Below are 23103 nucleotides of genomic sequence, written 5' to 3' on the forward strand. Positions count from 1 at the left end.
TACTGACCTGTGAGGCAATATTAAATGCCCCAAAATATATATATAGTTAAGAGTCCCAGAGTGAACAGGGAAAAACTGAAAAATAATCTCCCAGATTTTCCAACTTTGATGAGAACTAGGTGGCTCAGACAGTAAAGCGTCTGTCTACAATGCGGGAGACCTGGGTTCGAGCCCTGGGTTGGGAAGATCCCTTGGAGAAGGAAATGGCAATCCACTCCAGTACTATTGCCTAGAAAATCCCATGGATAGAGGAGCCTGGTAGGCCCCAGTCTATAGGGTCGCAAAGAGTCGGACACGACTGAGCGACTTCACTTCACATACTCCACTGAATCAAGCCTCTCAAACTCTCAACAGAATAATCTTTAAGAAAGTCATGTGAAGAAGGCACATCATAAATAAATTGCTGAAAACCAGGTATAAAAGACTTCTTTTCAGAATGTTTAAAAATACTTTTATGGACTTCCCTGGTGGCCAAGTAGTTGAGAGTCTGTCTGTCAATGCAGGGGACATGGGCTCGATGCCCGGTCCAGGAAGACCCCACAGATCGAGGAGCAACTAAACCTGGCACCACAACTACCACACCTGAGCTCTGGAGCCTGAGCTCTGCAACAAGAGCAGCCACCACAAGGAGAAGCCCAAGGGCTGCAGCGAAGAGGAAGCCCCTCACCTGTACTAGAGAGAGCCCTCAGGCAGCAGTGAAGACCCAGCACATCCATAAATGAACACTTTTCTGTATTAATATCATCTTTCTAATTTTCTAGGAGTGATATGGATTACAGAAACACAAGCTAGAAAGCCAGATCTCTGATCCTTTCGGAGGGTTTGGGATCAGGAGATGTAAACCAGGCAGAGTTTGCTAATTCCATGGTATATTCTCTGTGTTTTAGGAGACCAAGGCATTCCCAGAAAATAGCAATTATGTAAGTGAGTAAAAGGACTCTGATACAGCCTTTAAGGAACACACCACTTTACATAATTCAGTTTTTCTGTTAGGATCACTGTCACTCCTTTCGGCCAATTGTTAAAAGTTTTTATTTCTCTCATCTCTATTACCACTTAGACTGCAGGCAGTTTTTTACTTCAGACTCTGAGTCTTCCAGCTTACTCATGCTAATTTGACCTTAAGATGTGAGTGCAGCTGGACTGAACTGCTTCCCTGTGTATGTGGGAAACCTAGTGTCTGTGCCTCCCAGTCTCTGAAGCACTTCGGGGACTTTTTCCTCACTACATCTAAACTCCTTTGTGTGAAACCCACCCCTCCCCTCTGTTGTCAACCTTTTTGGACATTCTCCTAATCCCTTTACTACTCTCAATGCCACCCACCCAGGTCGTAAAGCAGAGTTGGAGTCTGGTAACAGGAGAACTTATCAAGCATCTTAGACATCTTGTTTCTTTAAGGTCTGCGGGCCTTTCCTGGGGTTCTCACACTATTTAACTTGGGTTTCATTGTTTCACTAATTTTCTGGGTGCTTCCTCTTTCTTCCATTTCCTCTTTTTCTTAGTTCAGCCCTCCTACTCCCTCATTCCTATTCATCATTCATTCTACTCATGAATAAATGACAAACACTCCTTGGAGTGTTATACCTAACTGGTTGGTTCAGTGGCGTTTTACCATGTTTAGTTTGCCAATTTTTTGAAAAATAGTTAATTGAAAAGTCCTTAAGGTTCAGTTTAGAAATCAGAGTTCTGAATATGCTCAACATTTCGTATGTTCTCTCCATTTATGGTAACTAGGGCTTCCCTAGTGGCTCAGATGGTAAAGAATCTGCCTGCAATGCAGGAGATCTGGGTTTGACCCCTGGGTCAGAAGATCTCCTGGAGAAGGGAAAGGCAACCCACTCCAGTATTCCTGCCTGAAGAATTCCACGGACAGAGGAGCCTGGCAGTCTACAGTCCATGGGGTCACAGAGTCAGACACAACTAAGCAACTAGCACTTTCACTTTTATACTTTTTCACTTTCACGGTTACATTTAACAGAATGACATATATTGCTACTGTACCAAAAATGTTACTTTTGTATGAACTCTCACTTTGATGTAATAAAGTAAGATACAGCTAGTGGTAGAATGCTGAGTATCAGTCAGGGTCCCAAATGGGAATAGATGTCATACTCCAGATAATTCTAGGATATTTACAAAGAGGGGGGGCAGGAAAAGGGGACCACAAGAATCAACACAGCAACCAGTCAGTAGAAGCAGCCCTAAGGCAGAAAAGACAGGGGACAGCAGGTGCTAACAGTCCCCCAAAAGAGAGAGGTCACACTGAAAGGAACCTGCAAGTGCAGAGGACACAGCCAGCCCAACTCCCAAGGAGGGAAGCAGGGGAATAAATACCTTGACCTCTCAGGTTTCCTCCGGTCTTCTGCCTGAGCTCCTCGCTGGCTTAGCTCAAGAGGAATCCAGAGAGAGGGAACCCACTGATGAGGACAGGCGAGCCTTCCGGCGGAGTGTGGCTGTGAAAGGACAAATGGATGATACCGGGCACACACGGCTTGTTTTACTCAGAACTATTCCTTTCTGTGTCTCAACAGCTTGTATGTGAATTAATCAGGACTCTGATTGGTGTGAAGGAAACTCAACTTGATGTCAAAAAATGAAAAGGAAGGAAGGAAGGAAATGGAAGGCAGAGGAGGATCTGATTTTACAGAAATAAATGCTGCTGGGGCCCATGCTCTCTCCCTCCCCTCTGCATGGCGGTTTGTTTGGGATCTAAGTGGGGACCTGGACTCCAGCAGCATCCGGGTAGCATCTTTAGAACAGTATAATCAGACCAGAGATGAGACTCATCTTCCAGTTCCATGGAGAAAAGTCTTAGAGACTTTACTAAAAGATGTAAATCAAGATTTTGCATAAATGGGATCAGAAGACTGACTAGAAAAGATGGTAAGATATGATTTCTTACCAAACTAATTTATATAAACATAATATAATCCTAACCAAAATCTCCCCTGAATTTTTCTGGAGTATAAAAAATAAAGTCTAAAAAGTTTATCAAGAATTTGCCAGAACATCAACATTGGGGAAAAAAAAAGGCTACTTGCTTAATTATTAAACTGTATTATCAAGTGATTAGTCATTGAAAGTATTATACTCATGTCAGAATGTCAAGTGGATTGGACAAAACCAATGGGGTGGGAGATGCATTAACCAGTAATTGCTGCTGGGAAAATTAATGATATGGGGGGAAAAAAAAATCAAGCTAGACTCTTAAGTCACATTTTACACCCTCAAAACTTCCAGGTGAATTAAAGAGTGATGTAAAACACAAAAAGCATCAAATAGAACAGATGAGATGAATATTTAATCTTGGGATGCAAAAGACGTTTTAGGAATAAAAAAGATTTGACAACATACAAATGTACAACTTAAATGTCAAAAAAAATACATGTAAAATTAAAAGGCAAACAGCAAACTAGGAAAACATTCTTAAGTTGAGAACTTATTTCTCTATTGTATAAAAATATTTAATAAATGTTTATTAAATGATGTGTTTGTTCATTAAATGTTACTTTTCTGGAGTCATTAGGGAAAAACAAAGCTAGTAATTTTAGATAAAATAACAGTAGAAAGCAATTCATACTATTACCTTATTGGAAATAAATGATTTTGATTGCCCATTCATAATTTAGCATCTTATTTTCATTATACCTATAATAGAAGTGTAAAACACACATAGAAATAAGGCTTGCATATTTCTCATTTTTAGGAAATTAAATCTCTTATGATCAAAAGTGGTTATTCTATTTTATATCCTTCACATAGAATCTTCTTCTATGAATAACTTCACTTAAATCTCTTAGGTTTGTCAGTACATTAAAACTGTACTTGCTGATACTAAAAAAAAAAAAAATACAACCAAAAACCTTGTAGAAACAATGTCACTCACCTGACATGGAAAATTAATCACAGAATAAGTTTAATAATGTTCTGAATTTAAAAAGAATTGATTTAACTCTGCTCAAGAGTCATAACTCAATACCTTTCCCCCCGCTCCAATGGAAGAAGAAACTCAGAATATACTTTGCTTTAAATGCCATTTCTTAAAAAACTGATAAAACATATGAATAGTGGCTAAAAAGATAGATGGGTACATTCAATGAGAATTTTTATTTCAATTATCCACAAAACAATATAATAATACTTTATAAAAATATTAAGTTTTAGGCCACCATTATTCATTAAAAAAAGTGTTTGTGCTAGAAGGCTGTTTTTACCAACTTCCTTTTTTGGTAAGGAAAACAAATTAAGAGGCTGAAGAAAAGCTGTTGGAAAAAATCTTCAAATGTACAAACTTATTTATTTTTCTCAGCAATTTAAAAATACATAAACCATTTAAACTGAATACACGTTAAGTTAGTGTTTTATTTCCTAACTATACAATTGATATTATAAGGAACTGCTCCATTCAATTAAAACCTAATGAATGCCATCAACTTTTTCTGGCTTATTTTTCAGAAGGGAATTATTAGTACATAAACATAATTTTATCCTTTTTAAAATGCTTAGAAAAATTGAAATATCATAGTTCACACAAAGCCCTTTAAAAATCTGAAGTCACAGGTTGAAGATGTAAAAGGTAAATGATGACAGCAGTCTTCTTGGGAAAATACTCATGGAAGGATTCAATACTATGCAAGTTACGTAAACATAAGAAACCACTGCAAGTTTTAGTACCAGAACTACTGCCAACCTGCATGAAGTTCATCTGTCACATTTTAAAATGATTTGAATCTCAACACAAGAAACCACAGCACAGAACTGTTTATTTAATGACCAAATCAGGTAAGTGATGATAGTCAGTAATGCTATTCCTAAAATGCTGGGACCGGATGTGTTGCTATATTTAAAATATAACTACAAAAGAGAGTGTTTTAAAACCTAACTACCAGACTTTTGTCAGACTCAGTTCCTTTGCTAGACACTTACACCCGTGACGCTGCCATTCAAATTCATATTTTGGGATTTAAATTTTCTTTTTGAGTTAGTCATCAAAATCAGTATTATTCTGTATGTTTCACTGGCGTACTTTAAATATGCAACAACTGTCCCCCTCTTTTCACCAATTATACTGAGTACGTTCTCCTCAAATCAACTAAATTCTAAAAGGGGAAAAATGATCATCATTAAGTATACTTAAAAAGGGAATGCAGATTTCAACACGGACTTGAAAACTGGAGTTCTAAAAACATTCTGCATAGACGCTGTATCACTGGAATTAGTGGGAAGCCTTAACTTAGCTATTTGAGGCTACAGCACTCATTTAGTGTTTGTGTTAAGAAAGATTAGTTTTATAGTCCTACCTATAACTCTTAAAATCTCAGAAAATAGATTAAGTGAGGAGCTTTGAGTGCCAGCAAAGCCATTTTGTCACTCCATAACATCAACGTTAAACACAACATCCCATCTCTCTATCTGTAAAACTTTCACATTTTCTTTTCTCATATTTCTTTTAAATACATTTTCCTCTCTGTTAGTCTATAGTCAGTATGAGCAAAAGTGCATTCAAGTCCCTGATCTAGTGATATTTTCCATTTGTGGCACCCACCGTTAAGTACATATTAGCAATCTCACAGTACCAGTCTACTTTTCAAAAATGACTGTTAAAAAACGCTGAGTTTATTTTTTTCATGCTATCTAAAGATTAAAAGATTTCCCCTTGGATTGTACGATTTCAATTATATATTGCCTTTAAAAAAAAATCAATGCAACTTTACAAAAGATTAGCTCACTTTCTAATTACCTTCATTATTTTAAACTGAGCTATTAAGAAATGATTAAAATGAAAAATGTCTTCTACTTTCCAGTTTCATGAGTATATTGAGAATTAACACAGTGCATTATACTTTCAAATTCCACTGCTGTCATCTAACAGTTAATCAAGTTTTAGATGCCATTTCCTTTCTGCTTCTAAAAACCTGGCCCACTTCCATACAAACAGAGGCATATATAAAGGTTGCATATTAACTGTTCAACTTAGAAAAAACTTCTAAGAATAAATGCAAGATATTTTTAAAAACTGGAATGGAATTGTTTGGTCCCGTGAAAATTCCATAATTCTAGATTTTATTATGGTATAACTGATTTTAATCTCCCAAGTTTTGCCTATACTGATTGATAAATTTCTCTTAATTGTGAGTTTGGGGAATAAAATGGAGTGATTCATAAGCAGTAGCCTTGCTGCTCTTCATTGTCATGCCATCATTCACATGGTCATCCAAATCTTAACTATACTTTCTTTGGACCCTGAAATCAGCTGGAAAAATTCATCATTGGTACTTTAGAGTTTAACACTTGCAAAAAAAAAAAAGTGGTTTTGTGCAACCATGTCTGGAATTCCAGTTTACCATCAAAAACATGCAGGGTGAAGAAGATTTTCTTCTTTTGATTCCTGTACGTAAGTGAGGAAGTCTACACAAGTTCTTTACAATTTTGGCAGATCGGTGCGTATAAAATAGGCTTCTTGGATTATAAATTTTCTCCTGGCTGGTACTGTGGCTCTGTAGCAGTGAAATAGTCTTCCAGGAAGGACTGGATATACTCAAATGTTGGTCTCTCATCAGGGTCCTTCTTCCAACACAGATTCATCAATTCATGGAGGGACTCTGGACAGCCCTGCGGGCATGGCATCCTGTACCCTCGCTCCACCTGCTCCAGCACCTCTCGGTTCACCATACCTGACACATGAGCGTCAAACAGCGAGAAACAGTGAGAAATGGTGCCCCTACACACGACGAGCCAAACAGAACCAACCCCCCAACCACTAATTCGAGATATATTCAAGTGAGTTTCATTACTGAAACGATCCTTTCTGACAGAAAAATAAATGTTAAATGTCAAAGGACATCAACAAAAGCTTAGAAAAATGCTAATCTGTTTCAACATATCTAACTTTCTTCATTCCACCAAAAATCTGGTTTTTAGTACTCATGCTTTTCAAAGCCAACCCCAAACTTGGGCTAATGAGGAACAGAGGCAAGACAGTGTCTGAAAGGAGTTCAGAAGAATGAGTTCTAGTTCTGGTTTTGCCAAATATACGGATTATGTTACTTTATATCAAGTCACTTCCTTGAAACAATTTCCTTATCTAATGTCACCTGTTTGACTTTGCTCAAATTTATTACACAGGTCCTTTCTTGTATTCCTACGTAATCCCCAACTATTTCATCAGCAGCTCACCCTGTGTTATCACAGGCTAAGCATACCCTCAGTTACTTGTGGAAGGAAGGGAAGAAGATGACTGAGATATATTTATGCTCATCATCTGAGAAAACAGTAGAGCAAAAAGACCCTTTTAGAAAAGGGAGAAAGCTATGCACACAGAGCCCCATCTCAAGGACTGCGGCTCTCACAGACTACTCACCAAATGCCAAAAAGAGAGAGGGAGGGAGGGAGGGAAGAAACAAGACAGACAGATAAACAAAGAGGAAAAAAAGGCCTCTCCCCCATAAACTCCAGTTACATGAAATGCAAGCTCACCTGGATATGGCACTCTGCCCTTTGTTACCAATTCTGTCTGTAGAATTCCAAATGACCACACATCAGACTTGATTGTAAATCGACCATACAATGCAGCCTCAGGAGCTGTCCACTTGATTGGAAATTTTGCACCTAAAACAGTATTGACAAGCTTGCTTCAGTAACTGGTTTCTTTCTGTGCACATATGGCAAAAGCAGGGCTCTTTTTTTGTCAGTATCCCTACTGCACCTGTCATCAGTGTCAAATTCTTCAAAAGTACAAGATCTTCTTTAATACTATTTAAAATTCCCATTAGTAGAAAACACATTTCTTCCCGATAAGATATTCAATGACATAAGAAAGAGCATGGCTGGTGGGGACAGACAACCAACCATTCAAGAAGGAACAGAGGTAAAAACGCTAGTAAGAAGCAACCAAAAACATGGATTACAGGATCTATAACTTTTTAAGTCAGTCCAGCTGCCTGCGTGCTGCAGTCCATGGGGTCGCAAAGAGTCAGACACGACTGAGCAACTGAACTGAACTGAGCTCCTAGTAGTTACAACTGCTGGCTGCCAAGAGCATATTCTGTTGGTTCTAATGTCTACTGGTTTTCGACCATAATCTCCTTTCTATATTATGATCTCTCTCTAGAAAATTTTACTATACTATCATTTTGAAAAGCCTGTCTTAGCACTTTTTATGCATATTATGCTAATTGTTAGCAGAGACACAAAAACACAGCCTTTGTGATGTTTATATACTTATAGTGAAAACAAGATTATAGGTGTCTTAAATACTTAAAGTTACTTATGTAGATATATAATGTTGTAAAATATAGTTCTTTAGATGTTCTGACAAACAGAAGATCAATTTTCATTAGCATAATCATAAAAGGTTTCATTTAAACAGTGGTAGCGAAGTTTAGCCTTAAAGAGTGGTTAGGATTTTCATAAGTGAAGACTGAAGAACAGGAAGATATTCTAGCTGGAGGGGACAGCACACAGGTATGGAGATGGAAAAGAAAGCACTGAGCTGCTAGTGCTTAATGTAGTAAAACCTGGATGGTTCTGAGGTTTGTTAGAAACGTTATTTTAAAATGTTTCTTATTTGTTGGCATGGCAAGGGAAGTGTGAAGAGGAGAATATTCATAATGCAAACACCACCCACAGTCAGGTTCTTCTCGGGGGGAAAGAGCCATCAGAAAGCCATAGTATTATGCACTATGTATAATTTTATGATCAAAAATCAATGTTTCTATGACTCTTTTGAGCAGGCCTAGAGCTGTTTGCTTAATTCTATACAACCCTGTGTGTTCAAAAGAACGGTAAGAAAACCCATTCATTGAAAATGAGGTTACCAGCATTTATTAAACAGTCATTTTACCTTGTCTTGCCGTATATTCATTGTCTTCAATTAACCTTGCTAAGCCAAAATCTGCTATTTTGCACACAAGGTTTTCTCCTACAAGAATATTAGCAGCCCGAAGATCTCGATGAATATAGTTCATTCTTTCAATATAGGCCATACCATCAGCAATCTTGGGAAGAAAAACAAACATATATGGTATGAAGGAAAGGATGGAGAGGGCAATTCTGGTTAATGTTAAACCAGATCACTGAAGACACGCCTCTGGAAAAGAGATGATGGTAATGCGGCAGTCTAGTAGATGATAGGAAAAACAGAAAACCTTTTAACAGAGCAGGGAGAGAAGGATAAGGAGGAAGTGAGGGGTTGAGAGAAGGAGAGGGGAGAAGTGGGGGAAGGGGAGAAAAGAGATGGCATGTGGCCCACAAAGCCTGAAGCATTCAGCTGGCCCTTCACAGATGAACAGTCTGCCCATAAAGGGGCTCAGAGCCTGGAGCTCAGGCGTATGGACGAGGCTTGACATATGCTAAGGTCGCACAGGCACGGTTTTCTTGGTGTAAAGTTTCTCTGAATTGCCAGATGCTGTGGACATCTGGACACTCATTGTGAGAGGAGCCTTAGATTCAGTGTGTCAACCAAAGCAATAATAGGCCCCTTGAATACCTACCACACACCTGAATAATACTCTTAATAGTTCTCAATTATATTTAAAAACAAAAACTCAGAAGAGTAAAACTACCGCATCTTAAACTGTACACCCGCCATCTAAATTCTTGTTTGGGGCTATATTAAAAAAGAAATTCAGCATATACTTTATTTTTCTTTATTTAAAGACCAATATGATTAATTACTTAAGGTATACTGGGCCTTCCCTGGTGGCTCAGAAGGTAATGAATCTGCCTGCAATGTAGAAGACCTGAGTTTGATCCCTGGGTTGGAAAGATCCCTTGGAGAAGGGAATGGCTACCCACTCTAGTGTCTTGCCTGGAAAATTCCACAGACAGAGGAGCCTGGAGGGCTACATTCCATGGGGTCCCAAAGAGCTGGACATGACTGAGAGACTAACCCTTTCACTCAGGTATATTACCTTTCCACCTTCTATCCTGGTAGGATCAGTGTGACTCTGTGTTGCTTAGTATCTGCTGATCTACCACACCCCACTCCCAGCTTTGTTCAGGTCTTCTGCAGCATATACTTCAGATTTCTAATATTTTCTTTGGAACAGCAATCATTCACTGTCTTAACATGTATCTGCTGAAGTATAAATACATACAGATTTTGTATTTGTGGATGCATATGTTTCTGAAAGGCCACATGATACAGGGCAGCATAGTACTGGGATCACTGACTCTAATACTTATAAGTTGTACAAATCTTAAGACACCTGGCTCCTCAGATACTATATTATCTGTAATATACAGAGATTAGACTGGATTATCCGTAATGTTCCTCCCAGCTCTAAAACTCCATGATTTCACCATATAAACAATAGTATTCTGAGGAGCCTGATGGGCTGTGGTCCATAGGGTCACAAAGAGTTGGATAAGACTGAAGAGACTTAGCACATGCGCGCACACACACACACAAAGATTAGTTTACATTTTTAATGTGCACTCGCAGTTCAAATGGACACACAGATGAACACACAAGTACCTGAGCAGCCATGTCAACCAGCTGTGGGAGCTTCAGATATTTTCCATCTCCCTCCTTCAGGAAATCTAATAAGCTCCCTGTAACAGACAGCAGGACATTCATGAACAATAAACACATTTAACAAGAGTAAAATGAACTAATTAGGATTTAAAGATGTAATACTGTCTGTTCTTAAAAAAAAAAAATCTTGACTGTGAAGGAAAGCAAGAGCCAGAAAGAAGTTGGCGAAAAGTGGATGCTGGGACCACAGGAGGGTTTTCTGTTTAAATGAAAGGATGAAGAACATAGTTTAAGAACTGTCCTTAAATAGAGGAAGTGACACTTTTTTTTAGCCTGCAGGACAGACTGATGTTACATAAATACTCTGCACGACAATGTGGAAATACAGAAAGAAGCAAAAGCTACAGTTCTTTGTTTCTGGGCTCAGAATCTAGATAAAGTGCCACAATCAATCCACTAAGCAGAACATCATTCGGTGTAATGATAATTGCTAAAACAGTACAAAAGCTGCCCAGAAAGCAGAGCCCAGAAACAGCAAGAATCGGGGATTGGGATGTGTCATTTAGACAACTGTTTTTCTTTGCTCTTTAACCAATTACAACAAATCCTCCCTCCCTTAAGTGTTCCTTATATCCATTCATTGGAGCATTCTAGATGTACCAGTGGGCCTTTAACTTTTTTTTGGTCATGTGTTATTTTGAGAATCTGATGAAAACTACTGACTCTTTGTCTAGAAAAATACACTTGAGTATGAAAAAACTGATGGAAAATTTCAGAGAAGTTTTCTGGACCCTCTGAAGCTCATTCATGGCAGAGAGCAGGTACTTGATAAGTTAACTGTAAGACCAATTCAGAGCAGTCCTTCAGTCTGCCCCATACACGTCTCTAGCCTTATTTCCAACCAGCTACCTTCTGCACTTTCCACTAACCATGATTTCACTCCCCATTTCTTTATAGCTCTGCAGAAATACAAGTAACCCTTCTGTTACCCATCCACATCCCTCATCATCTTAAAGGATGGTACAAGACTTGTCTTTTCTACTGATTTTTCTCATTTTTATTCCAACCTAGGTAATCTCTTCCTTAATTTCTATGAATGTGTCAAACACCTAGAAATTCATTATGCTTTCACTTGAACTTATTTGTTCATAGCAAGCTGTTATTTAGTTTTATAATGAAAATTAACTCATTAGGTTAGGTCTTCTTTCCAAATTCAATGTAAGTTAATCAGATGGCTTTATTTCTTTGATGCCTTATAATACCAGCAGGCTGTCTACATACTAGAAGCATTCAATACATTTCAGTTATTAATAATTTCTAGAGTATCCTGCTTCCCTGGTGGCTCAGATGGTAAAGCATCTGCCTGCAATGCAGGAGACCCGGGTTCAATCCCTGGATTCGGAAGATCCCCTGGGGAAGGAAATGGCAACCCACTCCAGTACTCTTGTCTGGGAAATCCCATGGTTGGAGGAGCCTGGTAGGCTACAGTCCATGGGGTCGCAAAGAGTCAGATACGACTGAGCGACTTCAGTTCCAGTTTCCGAGTATCCTGATGATCAAGAGAACACAAGAAGTAATGAGTTCAGTTGGGTTACAGAGGGCCCAATTCTAAGTGCGTGAAGGACAAAATGGGGAACCACCAAGTTTAAAAATGGAGGGGGCATTTGTGATCCTGCATTCTAAATATCCTATCTAGACATAATCCTAATCTGGCAATCTGACAACACAGACCTCTACCACATTCCCCAACTGAATACTTCTTGAAATCAATACACAAGCTTTATCTCCACAACACTCTCATACTCTCGATATCCTGATTTAAACTTCCTCCTGGTCCCTTTCCTCACTTTTAGTTCACCCTAATATACTCTGATGTAGGATACCTGGCAGTTTTTCTGGGCAGAGATTCCTTGTTAAAAATGCCATGTGCTCTGATTCATGTTGAGGTTTAACAGAAAAAACAAAATTCTGTAAAGCAATTATCCTTCAATTAAAAAATAAACAAAACACTTAAAAATGCAAAAAAAAAAAAAAAAAAAGTCATGTGCTTTGGGAGCTTTAGGTAATGTTTTGGCCACCAATTAGTTCTGTTGCTCAGTCATGTCTGACTCTTTGCAACCCCATGGACTGCAGCATGCCAGGCTTCCCTGTCCATCACCAACCCCCAGCGTTTATTCAAACTTATGTCCATCGAGTCGGTGATGCCTTCCAACCATCTCATTCTCTGTCGCCCCCTTCTCCTTTTGCCTTTTCAATCTTTCCCAGCATCAGGGTCTTTTGAAATGAGCCAGTTCTTCACATCAGGGGGCCAAAGTATTGGAGTTTCAGCTTCAGCATCAGTCATTCCAATGAATATTCAGGACTGATTTCCTTTAGGATGGACTGATTGGATCTCCTTGCTGTCCAAGGGACTCTCAATAGTCTTCTCCAATACCACAGTTCAAAAGCATCAGTTCTTCAGCGTTCAGCTTTCTTTATAGTCCAACTCTCACATCTGTACATGACTACTGGAAAAACCAAAGCTTTGACTAGATGGACCTTTGTTGGCAAAGTAATGTCTCTGCTTTTTAATATGCTATCTAGGTTGGTCATAATTTTTTTTCCAAGGAGCAAGCATCTTTTAATTTCATGGCTTCAGTCACCATCTGCAGTGATTTTGGAGCCCAAGAAAATAAAGTCTTCTCACTGTTTCCATTGTTTCCCCATCTATTTGCCATGAAGTGATGGGACTGGATGCCATGATCTTAGTTTTCTGAATGCTGAGCTTTAAGCCAACTTTTTCATTCTCCTCTTTCACTTTCATCAAGAGGCTCTTTAGTTCTTCACTTTCTGCCATAGGGTGATTTCATCTGCATATCTGAGGTTATTGATATTTCTTCCAGCAATCTTGATTCCAGCTTGTACTTCATCCAACCTGGCATTTCACATGATGTACTCTGCATATAAGTTAAATAAGCAGGGTGACAATATACAACCTTGACGTACTCCTTTCCCTATTTGGAACCAGTCTGTTGTTCCATGTCCAGTTCTAACTGCTGCTTCTTGACCTGCATACAGATTTCTCAGAAGGCAGGTCAGATGGTCTGGTATCCCCATTTCTTGAAGAATTTCCCAGTTTGTTACTATCCACATGGTCAAAGGCTTTGGCATAGTCAATAAAGCAGACGTAGATGTTTTTCTGGAACTCTCATTTTTTTTGATGATCCAACAGATGTTAGCAATTTGATCTCTGGTTCCTGTGCCTTTTCTAAAACTAGCTTGAACATCTGGAAGTTCACAGTTCACATACTGCTGAAGCCTCGCTTGGAGAATTTTGAGTATTACTTTGCTAGCATGTGAGATGAGTACAATTGTATGGCAGTCTGAACATTCTTTGGCATTGCCTTTCTTTGGGACTGGAATGAAAACTGACCTTTTCCAGTCCTGAGGCCATTGTTGAATTTTCCAAATTTGCTGGCATATTGAGTGCAGCACTTTTATAGCATCATCTTTTAGGATTTGAAATAGCTCAACTGGAATTCCATCACCTCCACTAGCTTTGTTCGTAGTGATGCTTCCTAAAGTCCACTTGACTTTGCATTCCAGGATGTCTGGCTCTAGGTGAGTGATTACACCACTGTGGTTATCTGGGTCATGAAGATCTTTTTTGTATAGTTGTTCTGTGTATTCTTGCCACCTCTTCTTAATATCTTCTGCTTCTGTTACGTCCGTACCATTTCTGTCCTTTATTGTGCCCATCTTTGCATGAAATATTCCCTTGGTATCTCTAATTTTCTCGAAGAGATCTCTATAGTCTTTCCCATTCTATTGTTTTCCTCTATTTCTCTGCAGTGATCACTGAGGAAGGCTTTCTTCTCTCTCCTGCTGTTCTTTGGAACTCTCCTAAGAATGTCAGTTCTTAACCTCTAGCGTCTGTTTCTTTTGTGGGAAATATTTCCCCGTCAATGTGCCGCTTGTAGTTGGTGCTGTCACCACTAGGTGGAGGTGCCTCACTGACCAAGATGGACATCTGGAGCGCAATGACGCCATCAGAGGCTTTCACTGGATTAGTGAGTCATTAATACTGAAAAGAGGAGATAAAATTCAAGAGGGTAAAAAGCACGCCTGTCAGCAAGCATACTTGGTGACTTACTGGTCCCTCTTCCAATGCATCATCAGCAAAGGAGAAAGAGGGAAGAGTGACAACCTTTCTTTCTCCTCTCCCTGCCCTAATCCTGTTACCGAAGATCCCACACCATGGGGTCTGGAGTTTGGAGAAAGACACCCTTCAGTTGGCAGTAGTGTAAAAAAGAAGTTTCTAGGAGTCCTCAGAGCATACTAAAACTCGAAAAAACTAATTTCCTTAACTTTACCTGATTTTTTCATTTAGCACTGAAGACACAAATATTGTTCTGATTGCATTGTTTTAAATCAACTAGTGCAAATACTTTTTTTCCTATTCTACTGCCTCTGGTCAAATGGAATCAAGGACTTTACTTTCAAAATAAATTCAGTGCCTTATTTTCCTTTTCAACTCTGTACTATCCTTCAGAATAACTGGGACTAATTACTAAGTATTCTGTTAACATATCAGATTTTCTCTTTTCATATGTCTACATAAAAATCTCCAATTAGAAAACACAATAAAAATCTGTATGCATAAAGAGAGAAATGACAAAATTTATTAACACGAATATCCCAGAGATACTGATGTACACATACCTTTTGACATAAATTCAGTAACAATGTAAATCGGCTCTTCAGAAACAACAGCATATAGTGGAACAAGTTTATCATGTCTTAGTTTTTTCATTATTTGAGCCTCTTGAAGAAAAGCTTCTGGCATCATTGTACCTGGCTTCAGTGTTTTGATTGCTACTTTTGTGGTTCCATTCCACGTTCCTACAGAAACAACCCACATTTCACTATTTTAACCTATATATATTTTAAGAGATTTACAACAAACTTCAATGAGCAGCAGTAAGCTTACATATTTCAACATATCATAAATGATGGCCTTTTAATCTATGGCCAGACAATGAAAGAAAACAAAAGTTCAGGCTCCTTACCCATCCATACTTCACCAAAACATCCTTGTCCCAGTTTAACCTCTAGTCGCAAAGATTCTCGTGGGATTTCCCAAGCATCTTTTGCTAGACCTTGAGTCTGGGGTTTCACAGTTGGACACACAGTTGTTAACTTATGGCATAAACCATCGGCATGTTCTAGATAAATGAATAAACTATACTGTAAATGAATCATTTACAAAAACTGAGGTGTATATATACTTGTACCAGTGTTTTAAAAATTTATATCATAGGAAATAAAAACATGATGTTCTATCAGTTTTATTACAAAAGCACAAACACAAAAATGAAACTGCATAAAAGAAAACATACAAGAAGGGAAACATTTTATTAAATACATTTTAAAGTTATCATTATTGAATACTTATGTCCCAGCTATCGTGCCAATTCAGCACTTCACAAATTCATATAAATAAAGGAATCTTAGAAAACTTAAGGAACTTTCTCAAGGCCACCCAGTAAACATGTGATGGAGATGGGTTTTAAACCCTAGACCAGACTGCCTCCAAAGTTCTGTTTTTGATTACTGTACTTAATTTCTTCCCCAAAGAGAATGCTACCATTAACAGCTATTTCTAGAATCCACAAGTGTTAAGAAGCACAATAAAATCAAGGAAAAACTTCTTTAAAGGACTGATTTTCAAATAAAGGGAGACATAAAAACAGGAAACTCCAAATTGACAATGGTTTGACTTGTGAATCCTGTTTACACACATTCCGTTCCACTCTCAACAAGTAACCGCACACATCCACATTCTAACAAGTGCAATTACAACTGATGCTACTGCTGGTAATGTGCTGAGTCAATGTCAAGACCGATGATTGACTTGATAGACTCAATCTGCAGCTAGCTGTCACTGAAGAAGAAACTGTCATGGAAACTTCCCCTCCCCTAGTATTAATCATTTAAAGACTTGTAATGCATTTATGTATCAATTTGGAGATTAAACATTTTGAGACAGAAGACTCTAATACTGACTACTATTCAAAGATCGGTGAAGGAATGATAAATATCTATATTTGCTACAGCTTAATTTTCTATGAAAACAAAATGCACCTTCAGATCACATTTCATTAGAATCACACTTCACCAAGTCTTATGTGGTCCCGCCTATGCTGAGGAAGGCAACCCAACAGGACACATGATAACAGCTTTTTACTAACGTGTTTAGTTTTGCCTACTTAGTAAACATCCCAAAATAAAATTCTGCTTTTTCGTTTATTGTCACATCTATTTGGCACGTTATACAGGAGCCCAACTCAGGTGGTAAGTATTTCTGCTCTTCATTTTAAAACTAAAATACACTGGGCACATTCTGCGTGAGAAGTAGCATACTAAACCGTAAGAGGCATGAAGACATGGATCTGACCTCATAAAGTTAAACACAAGGAAGCAACTTTCACCTGTGAAGGATGCACGTACCTGTGTAGTGTTTTACCAGTTTCTGCAGAGTATCAAACTGTGCTCTGGTTGTGATGTAGTATCCACCGTTGTCAAGTTTCCTAATTTTGTAGTGCTTCACATTGTCACCCCTCACCTCATCCCAGTCCCGAATAGAGAGGGAATAAGCACCTAGAGGGGAAATGGACAGTTACTGTATCTTCCTTAAAATACTGCCTGAGGAAAATTTGATACTTGTATTAACAATATTCGTACCTTTAGTAGTTTCACTCTCTCTTACTAAGAAAATACCTCGCTGATTCCCAGGATTCAGAAGTAATCTTTCAGCATCTTTTCTCCCCATTTTGCCAAAATACCATCTGGGGGAAAGAAAGAGTAATGTTCTGAGCTAGAAGAGTGTAAGCATCAGAAAAATGAAACAGATATTAGTAAGAATGGAATGGGGTAGGGAGGGCGACAAAGAATAAAACCCAGCTTTAAAATATAGCAGAACAAAATGGAACACCTTTCTTTAATAAGAATATTACAAGTATTACTGTCAGAATATACTGTCATAGCTTTTCCATGTACTAACTACTCAACAGGTTTCTTGAACTCCATGTGGTAGTCAGAAGAACAGTAAATACAGAAGGAAAGGCAAGAGTGACAGGCTGCCTTTCAGACAATGACAGATGGAAATATTAACACTACAATAGGGAGGGAAAGGGCTTCCCTGGTGTCTCAGATGGTAGAGACTCTGACTGCCAATGCAGGAGACCCAGATATGATCCCTGGAGATTTGATACGATCCCCCAGATTCGATTCCTGGGTTGGGAAAACCCCGTAAAGGGAATGGCAACCCACTCCAGTATTCTTTCCTACAGAATCCCATGAACAGAAAAGACTGGCGGGCTAGGTGTAGCAAAAAGTCAGACACGATTGAGCAATTAACACACATATAGAAAGAGTAAAAGTGGTTCTCTGGCAGCAGCGATCATTTGTATTCAGTTTTGTTGTTCAATCGCTCAGTCGTGTCCAACTCTTTGCAACCCCATGGACTGCAGCACACCAGGCTTCCCTGTCCTTCACTACCTCCCAGAGCTTGCTCAAATTCATGTCCATTCAGTCTGTGATGCCATCCAGCCACCTCATCCTCTGTCGTCTCCTTCTCCTCCTGAATTCAATCCTTCCCAGTATCAGGGCATTTTCTAATGAGTCGGCTCGTCACATCAGGTGGCCAAAGTATTGGAGCTTCAGCATCAGTCCTTCCAATGAATATCCAGGATTGATATACTCTAGGATTGACTGGTTTGATCTTGCTGTCCAAGGGACTCTCAAGAGTCTTTTCCAACACCACAGTTCAAAAGCATCAATCCTTCGGCACTCAGCCTTCTTTATGCTCCTACTCTCACATCCGTACACGACCACTGAAAAAACTGTAGCTTTGACTAAATGAACCTTTGTTGGCAAAGTAATGTCTCTGCTTTTTAATATTCTGTCTAGGTTGGTCATAGCTTTTCTTAAAAGGAGAAAGTGTCTTTTAATTTCATGGCTGTAGTCACCATCTGCAGTGATTTCGCTCCCAAGAAAATAAAGTCTGTCAAGGTTTCCACTGTTTCCCCATCTATTTGCCATGAAGTGATGGGAGCGGACGCCATGATCTTAGTTTTTTGAATGTTCAGTTTTAAGCCAACCTTTTCACTCTCTTCTTTCACTTTCATCAAGAGGCTCTTTAGTTCTTCTTCACTTTCTGCCATAAGGGTGGTGTCATCTGCATATCTGAGGTTATTGATATTTCTCCTGGTAATCTTGATTCCAGCTTGTACTCAGTAAGATGCAAGTGAATCATACCCAAATTATTAGAGATCCTAGTGTGGGTTTGATTTTGTGAATAAAAATGCAATTTTTGCTGTGGAGGAGCCATAGAATAGTGGAGAAGACAAAAGGAAAAAATCGAAAGTAACAAGTGCCAAAGCATAACAGAGAGTTATGGACACACTACACATCACAAATATAAGCAGACACTGACTGAGCACCTACTATGTGCAGGGGGCTGTGTTAACTACTGTGATACCAAGTATTACTTATGGATCCCAGACAAACCTGCTTTGACATAAAGGTACAAGCATGTCTCATCTTAACTGCGTTTTGCAGACGCTGTCTTTTTAAAAACTGAAAGTCTGTAGCAACCCTGCTTTGAGCAACTCTATCAAAGTCATTTTTCCAAAAGCATCTGCTAACTTTGTGTCACTGTGTCACACATTTTGCTGACTTGCAATATTCCAAACATTTTTTTCCACTTAAGACAGTGAATTTAATTGACAAATGTTGTGGGTGATCTGACTGCTCTATTAACTCTCTATCTCCTCTCTGCATGCCCCCGACTCTCTGAGACACACAATACTGAAATCAGGCTTACAACGGTCTCGAAGTGTTCCTTTCTCTGAGTGAAAGAACAGTTGATCAATGCAGCAAATTTCATTGTTCTTTTAAGAAACTGCCACAGCCACCCCAACCTTCAGCAACTATCACCCAGACCCGTCAGCAGCCATCAACATGGAGGCAGGACCCTCCATAAGCAAAGCTACTATGGTTTGCTGAAAGCTTAGATGATGGTGAGCGTATTTCAGCAATAAAGTATTTTTAAAGAAGGTATGTACTGTTTTCTTTAGACACAAGCTATTGCACACTTAATAGACCACAGTACAGTGTAACTATAACTTTTATATGCAGTGGGAAACCAACTCACTTTACTGTAATATTTACTTTATTGTGGTTGTCTAGAACCAAATCCACAATATTTCCAAATATGCTTGTAATGTCACTGAAGGTGAACTTCAACGTTTTAAAAGTTGTAAGAATGGTACGTAGAACTCCCATTTACCCTCCACCCAGGTTTCCTGTTAACACTGCTTTGTCATATTCTCTCTTTCCCTGTGTACGTGTGTGTGTGTGGCTGCGTGTGTTTTCTTCTGAACTGAATGACAGTCGCAAACATGCTGAACCACTGCCCCTGAACACCCCAGCGTGCACCTCCTAAGAGACAAAGACTCTCCCACACCGCCGTGGAGGTAGCACCTAAGTCCAGGAGTGAACACAGTAACACCAGCTGAGGGTAAGTTTCTGAAGTGAAAGAGTCTGTGGAATATTAAAAGGGGCTAACGCGATGTTTTTAAAGTGGAAAAAAAAAAAGAATAGGGACTAGGCATAATGCAGTATTATAAATGCAACTTATGTTCCTGCTGTAAGCAAACACTATGACATTAATTATTAATTCTCAAGCATCATCTCCTATTAATACGATACATTAGCTGTATTAAGACTGGCATGTAATTGTGTGTGTGTAAAATTGTGGCTAAGCAAAATGTGCATTAAGACATTTTAAAAATCAACATAATTAATAAAATATGAAGTGGAGCCGTACTCTTCAGCCTGAATGGAATCCGCCGGGGCTACGTAATTGCTTGGGATGTAGCCATTCTTTCCTGTAGCGATTGATCTCGCCTCCCACCAGTCTCCTTCCCTGCAACACACAGAACAACAGTCACCACAAGGCAGACCGCAGCCCAGGACACAGTCTGCCGCAGTGCCATCTTGTATCTGAAATGGACAAGAGAGGTTACTTCCAGTTTTAATTTATGCATTCGTTTGATCAAGAATTAAACTCAAAGAAAATAGTATTTAAAAAATAGGTTACATGAATTAAGGAAATAAGGCTAGCAAAATCACAAATGCGTATTTCTGCTCTGAATCAAAAAACAAAACAAAAACCCTGAAAAACAAAACCCCTTGCCCTAAAAAACCAAAACCCACTTTAATTTTACTTACAAGATCTCTTTTTTACATAACTCTTTCAACCTAAGACAATAAACTATTCTGAATAAAACAATTTGGGAAGTATATCTTTCAGATTACTCAGTTTTGAGTAAATGTTTTCTCCTTTAAAAGCTTTACTGAGATACAATTTGTATATCATAAGATTCCCCTAAGATTTTTTGAGTTTTGCAACCATCACCAGTATCAATTTCAGACCATTTTCATTGCCCACCAAAAGAAACTGTGTACGCATTAAGAGAAACACCCCATCCGGACCCTTTCCCATCATTTCTAACCACTAATGAGCTTTCTGTTTCTATGGACATGCCCATTGTGGGGGCATTTCATGTAAATGGGACCATACAATATGTGGTCTTTTTGACTGGCTTCGTTTACTAAGCATAATTTTTTCAGCATTTATGAGGGTTTTTTTTAAATTGCTGAATGATCTTCTTTTTAACAGTGCAAAACAGTAGTGTTCCTTTTTAGTCATATTGGGGGGGGGGAAGTTCAGATGCCCTAGAACTCTTGTAGCCAAAATATTTAGCAATGAGCGATAATAAAAAATTTAATTCCTGGAACAGTACACATTTATAAGAATGTTATCCATGAATATCCAAATAAGACTAAAATTAATTCAGAACATGAGATGTACATGTAATTTTTAACATGTAAGCCTTGAACTTTCCCTGAATTAATGAAAAGGAGTATATATTATCAATATTATCAATGAGGAAGATACATGGATTCTGCTGCTAAAGATTAAATGCATGTTTGGCTTCACCAGAGGAAAAGTACTGAAAACACTGTCTACACTGAAATTTTATAAATGCCTGAGGTGAATTTGCTCTCCAAAAAATGAAATGGAAAATCCTTTGGATTTTCAAATGTTTACAAACTCAAGCACTTGCCTTGTAGCTTCCTGGTATATATTAAGTACATTCAGACACACAAACTGAAAACTTTGACCCTGATAACCGTTCAATGATTCATTCAGACTTTCACTGACTATCTTTTTAAGTGACAGACCTTACAATAGGGTGTACCAGGAACCGGGGAAAAGTCCTTAACTTCAGGTAACTCTGTGGAGGGCAGCCATCTGTCAACCTCAGCATTACTGATGCTTTGGCTGGCTAACTCTTTGTTGTGTGGGACTGTCCTGTGCACTGTCAGATGTTGAGTAACAGCCCCAGCCTCTATCTACCAGACGACAGTTGCAGCACCCTGGCTGTAACAACCAAAAATGCCTCCAGACATTACCAATTGGCCCCTGGGTGATTCAGCCTCTGGCTGAGAACCACTGGTGTAAAAGAATGACAGTGAAGTGAAGTCACTCAGTTGTGTCCGACTCTTTGCAGCTCCATGGACTGTAGCCCATCAGGCTCCTCTGTCCATGGGATTTGCCAGGCAAGAGTGCTGGAGTGGGTTGCCATTTCCTTCTCCAGGGGATCTTCCTGACCCAGGGATTAAACCCAGGTCTCCCGCATTGTAGGCAGAAGCTTTTACTGTCTGAGCCACCAGGGAAGAGCCAAAAGAATGATAGGCAAGTGATAAACTACAATTCAAACTGTGGTGGCAGCTGTAACTGAGCTTAGCACAGGCTACTATGTGAACATTTAAGAGAGACACCCAATCCAGCAGGAGGTGGGGACTGGGCCAAGCAGGGAAGGTAGAAAGAAAATCAAGGAAGGTTTCCTTGAGAAAGGACACAGGAAAATACACTTTGAACTATAGATAGGGTTGGCTAGATAAAGGAAGAAAAATGGAGAGACAAGAAGTCACATTTCAGAAAGAAGAAATCACATGTGTAAAGGCACAGAGAAGGGGAGAACCCTGGTATATCCAGAGCCACGAGTAACTGAGTCTGGGAGGGCAGTGGAGTGGGGAAGGGGAAGAAGCTTGATGAACAATGCCTGCTCTTATTGCTGTTTCATCTTCACAGCAGTGAGCAGTTACTGAAGGACTTTAAAGAAGAAAGACAGGATTGTATTTCATGTTCTTGAACAATAACTGGTAGCAAGTGGGAATAAGGATGGAAGGAAACATGCCTGGATGCAAAGAGACCATAAATATCTATTTTGAGAAGTTACAAAGTGGCTGCTGTGCCTGCTAATGAAATTATGGGATCTGTTTTTCATAACAAGCATTGAACTTTCTAAGGTGGATCACTAAATGACAGAAAGTCTGAGAGTCACATAGGCAAGAGACAGTTTGGGACTGCAGGGGCTCCTCAGCCTTTTTCTTGTTTTTTGAGAAAGAGATAACATCTTTAAACCACTTGGTACTTAGAGAAAAGGGATCATAGAAATCTCTTTATAAAGGTTTTCTTTTTTTTTTTTTCAAGTAATGTACCTACTTTCATA

General features: G+C 39.0%; 1 protein-coding gene across 2 annotated transcripts in view; it reads right to left on the reverse strand.

Annotated features, from left to right (window-relative positions):
* Positions 1–3533: 3533 nt before the first annotated feature.
* YES1 (YES proto-oncogene 1, Src family tyrosine kinase) overlaps positions 3534–23103 on the reverse strand; it is a 63574-nt gene continuing 44004 nt past the window's right edge. Inside the window, exons 4-12 of one of the 2 annotated variants that reach the window (XM_068993847.1) lie at positions 20349–20447; positions 17201–17304; positions 16967–17116; positions 15526–15681; positions 15179–15358; positions 10478–10554; positions 8843–8996; positions 7477–7608; positions 3534–6674 (exon numbers count right to left, since the gene is read on the reverse strand). In XM_068993847.1, coding sequence (XP_068849948.1) covers positions 6466–6674; positions 7477–7608; positions 8843–8996; positions 10478–10554; positions 15179–15358; positions 15526–15681; positions 16967–17116; positions 17201–17304; positions 20349–20447 — 1261 coding nt within the window. In that variant the 3' untranslated portion in view covers positions 3534–6465. The remainder of the gene's footprint in view (positions 6675–7476; positions 7609–8842; positions 8997–10477; positions 10555–15178; positions 15359–15525; positions 15682–16966; positions 17117–17200; positions 17305–20348; positions 20448–23103) is intronic. The other variant, XM_068993848.1, reaches the window with a different exon arrangement.

This window comes from Capricornis sumatraensis, chromosome 21 (genome assembly GCF_032405125.1).
Source record: "Capricornis sumatraensis isolate serow.1 chromosome 21, serow.2, whole genome shotgun sequence".
Taxonomy (NCBI): domain Eukaryota; kingdom Metazoa; phylum Chordata; class Mammalia; order Artiodactyla; family Bovidae; genus Capricornis; species Capricornis sumatraensis.